Raw genomic sequence first — 3789 nt, 5'->3', positions numbered from 1 at the left:
TTTTTCGCGGAAATTTTAAAAAAACTTGCACGGTGAATCAATATATTTCGTCGCTCAAAGTATATTTGAGTGACGAAATATATTGATTCGTCGCGCAACTGTCTGAAAATTCAAATAAAGGGCTTTTTTTTCGTGGAAATTTTAAAAAACTTGCGCGATGATTGTATAGCCTTGTGAGACGAACCCTCCGTCGCGTAATATTCTATATTATTAACCCCCGTGCGTCTTGTTCCTCCCTTACTTCCCTCTTCTTCCTTTTTCCCCCGCATGATACCCTCTCTTTCCTTCCTCTCTATCTTCATCCCTCTCTCATTCTCTCACCTCATCTCTCCATCCCTCTCTCAGTCCATCGCCTATTTTTCTCCAACATGTAATTTCCTTTTCAGTTTTTAGTTTCAATTTTGTTTATTGACTGGGGGTTAGAATTAGGGTTTTTATTTTTTCAAATTGGGGGCGGTGGGGTTAGATTTAGGGTTCGTAAATTGGAGGTTACATTTAGGTTCTTAAATTAGAGTTTTTAGGGTTCTTAATTGGGGTTAGATTTAGGTCTTAACTTAGGGGAACGATTTTGGGCAGTGAGGTTAGATTAGGTTTTCTTAAATTGGGGGTTAGATTTAGGGTGCTTCACTGGGGGTTAGATTAGGGTTCTTAAATTAGGGGTTTTTTAATTTCAAGTACAGGGTTCGAATTAGGGGTTTTCTAATTGAAGTACAGGGTTCTTAAATTAAGGATTTGCATTGTTGACTGCCACAATTTGTTGATATATAATGGGGTATTTCCCTTTGTTGTTGCCTTATTAATATGATAGACTCGATTGTGTTGCTTGTTGAATTCGACCTCCCAATTTTGAATTCGGCCTCCCAATTTCTTTTTTGCACAGTAATTTGAATTCCTCCATTATAGTTTAGATTATATATATATTAGATTTTCATGAGAGGTATTAGCAAACTTCTTTTGCTGCAAATCGCAGAGCACATGAACTTTGTTATGATGGGAATGTTTCAATTATTTTCATATTTCTACGTCTCCAAAATCATTGAATCTGCCCATATGTATTCAGAAAATGCTTTTGACCAGCCAATGGACTGGAATTCCCATATGTTTATTTCAGTTAACAAGTTAATTTGAAATCAAATCAACAATTAGCAATCCTTTTGTAGCCATTGAAGTTGTAAGCATGTGAAAACAGAATCAAAATCTTTGTGTATTGAACAAATTGATTGCCAATTTTGTAGATGTCTCACCTCATTAGAACCCAGAGGCCGATGACTTCTACACCTAGTTTGACGGCTACACCTAGTCCGACGACTATACCTACTACTGCCGCCATTGCTCCGGCAGAGATGGACCATAAGCCGGTCAATCCGGTTCACTCAGATGGTCATCCAGTCCCACAGGCGCAAGCATCATCGACTTCTTCGGTGGCGTTACCAAGCGCCAGACGAACTCACTGACACCCCCGCACTGTGGACCAGATGCCGCCATCGGGATCCACAACTGATGCCTCCGGTACACGGCCAGGTATACAATCCTAATTCACTCCCTCATTCCCTTGTTTACTAAGTTTTTTTATTTTAGGTTCAATTTGTTATGTCATGTAAGGATTAAAAAGTTTTCATTGTTCCAAACCTTTTATTAAACTGTTGTGATCATTGTGTTGGATATGTATATTGTTTATCTTATTTTCAGGGTTTTAGGAAATGTTTTAATTATAGGGGAGGTTATGCCGAAATTTTAGTAGGATTTGTTATTAGTTATGGGTTAATGATTTTTTTTCATCTCTTTGCAGCGAAGAAAAACACCCGGGGACCTTGTCGGCAATTGAAGACGGGGAAGGTCACCTGGGTGACCAACGGTCGTATCCCAATCGGATACAATGAGCGACATCGGGCAGCACCAACGGCGGAGCCGTATAGTGCATTGGCCCACGACATTGGGCATGTCGTGCGGACCTTTTGCTCTATGCTGTGGAAGTCTTGGAAGGCGATGCCAGAGGAGATGAAGATTACAGTGCGCAATCAATTGTTCGTAAGTAGCATCGCCTTTTTAATGCTTTTCATGTAAAATTTATATATTTATGTATTACTATCTTTTATTACTAATGCTTTCAAAATATTTGTTATATTGTAGACAAACTACAATTTGGAGCACATGGACGAGGACAAGTTCGCGTATGTCAATCGGCTTTTCTCCGAACGCTACAAGCAGTGGAAGAGTGACCTGCACCAATGGTTCCAGGAGTTTGATGATCCGCAGGTCGCTCTTGAGGAGGGATATTCGAAGGAGTTGGAGGACCGACAAGATAGTTGGGTTTGGCTTTGCGGTCATTTTAAGGACCCGACATATGTGGTGTGTTTTTAATGACGACTTCTTTCATTTTACTTTTTTTATTTTTAGTAATGTTTATTATTAATTTTTTTAATTTTCTTTAACTATTACAACTAATACATTTATTTTTTGTATAATAGAAGAAGGTGAAGGCGAACAAGATCAATTGAAAGAAGAAGACTCTTCTCCACCATTCGCGTTCAAGGCCTTTCTCCTATAGGATGGAGGCCCTACATAAGGTATATATTACAACTTTCATTTCCAATTTTAAAATGTCGCTAATAATTTTATTTTTTCGTACTAACATTTTCCTTATCTTTTTTTTATTTTAAGAGGGTTCAAATTTCTGGAGATCGACGTCTTTGCTGACGTTTATGTTCGGCCTGAGAATAAGTTGACCTAGTCCCTTCATGTAAGTAATTTCTTATGCATTAAACATTTATACTAATTCTTTCAAATTGTTTTCTATTAATAATCCATGTTTTTTTTTCACAGGCAACTATGGTGGAGAAGCGATAGGTGGTGCTTCAGGAGTCCACCTCCCACCTTCCCTCGGACATGCCAATCGAGTCTGTGGATTCCCCCTGAGGATACAGGGTTTCACATCGTCACAGAGACGTTGGACCAGACTTTAGGTCAGAGGCTGGGGACATATTGTCGGGGGATGGGAAATTCCAGGCGTCGGGAGACTGGAGCCTCGTCATCCTCGTAGTCAAAGACCAAGGTTACGGTTTTGACGCAGGAAGTCGCTGGGCTGAGGAGTGAGCTGGCATCGTACAAGTCTCAAATGTCAATCCTTGTACAAGCCCTTAGTTCCTCTGGAATACATCTCCCCGGTTTTTCTACACCATCGCCCTCACAACCCTTCCACACCGAGCAAGCACCGCAATCAGGCCCGTCGACCTCTGACCCCGTCCCCAACCAGTAGCAAGATTACCAAGCACCTCCGAATGACATGCCTATAGATTTTGCCTCTTTATTTCGTAGTTTTGTTCCCTTTTTTTTTTTAAAAAAACTTTATATTTGTACGTACATTTTTATTTATATTATAAATAAATAACAAATTATTCATTAATTTGCTTTTTTTTTTGTTTCTCATTAGTATGAAATCTGTTTTTTTTTTCCTTTTATTCTTTTTTTATTATTAAAAATTACACGTGCGTGACGACGAAATGTTGTCGTGCAAAATTAAGTGCGTTTTACTCTTCGTTGCACATTACCACGCACCTACTATAGCTTTCGTCGCGCAAAATTTTTTGAGACAAATTACCCACAAACGCACTTGTACTCGTTTATATTGTACGACAAAAACCTTTGTCCGTATAACTTTTGCGCGACGACTAATAAAGCGTCGCGCAATTGTTTAGATGCGCAACAAATTTGAAGATGTTTGTCGCGCAATGTCTTTTTTCATGAGCTTTGCGCGACAAAATATGCGCGACGATTTTCTGGTAGCCATAG

At 39.3% G+C, this 3789-nt stretch overlaps 1 protein-coding gene across 1 annotated transcript; it reads left to right on the top strand.

The window, feature by feature from the left end:
• The first annotated feature begins 826 nt into the window (after window positions 1–826).
• On the top strand, window positions 827–3403 carry LOC114825788 (uncharacterized). Its single transcript, XM_070825854.1, has 6 exons — window positions 827–1521; window positions 1790–2028; window positions 2131–2349; window positions 2469–2567; window positions 2662–2740; window positions 2824–3403. Exons 1-4 carry the CDS (start codon window positions 1476–1478, stop codon window positions 2496–2498), a joined length of 534 nt encoding a protein of 177 aa, XP_070681955.1. The 5' UTR covers window positions 827–1475; the 3' UTR covers window positions 2499–2567; window positions 2662–2740; window positions 2824–3403.
• Window positions 3404–3789: the final 386 nt, after the last annotated feature.

The sequence above is a fragment of the Malus domestica genome, chromosome 07 (assembly GCF_042453785.1).
Source record: "Malus domestica chromosome 07, GDT2T_hap1".
NCBI classification, from domain to species: Eukaryota; Viridiplantae; Streptophyta; class Magnoliopsida; order Rosales; family Rosaceae; genus Malus; species Malus domestica.
This window is presented reverse-complemented; position numbering and strand designations above follow the sequence as displayed.

What these genes read in the sequence shown, in the direction of transcription:
- LOC114825788 (XM_070825854.1), top strand. Translation starts at nt 1,476, where the DNA reads ATGCCGCCATCGGGATCCACAACTGATGCCTCCGGTACACGGCCAG. An exon ending in TGCCTCCGGTACACGGCCAG is followed by an intron (nt 1,522 to 1,789) that starts GTATACAATCCT and finishes ATCTCTTTGCAG; the next exon opens with CGAAGAAAAACACCCGGGGA. An exon ending in TTAAGGACCCGACATATGTG is followed by an intron (nt 2,350 to 2,468) that starts GTGTGTTTTTAA and finishes TTTGTATAATAG; the next exon opens with AAGAAGGTGAAGGCGAACAA.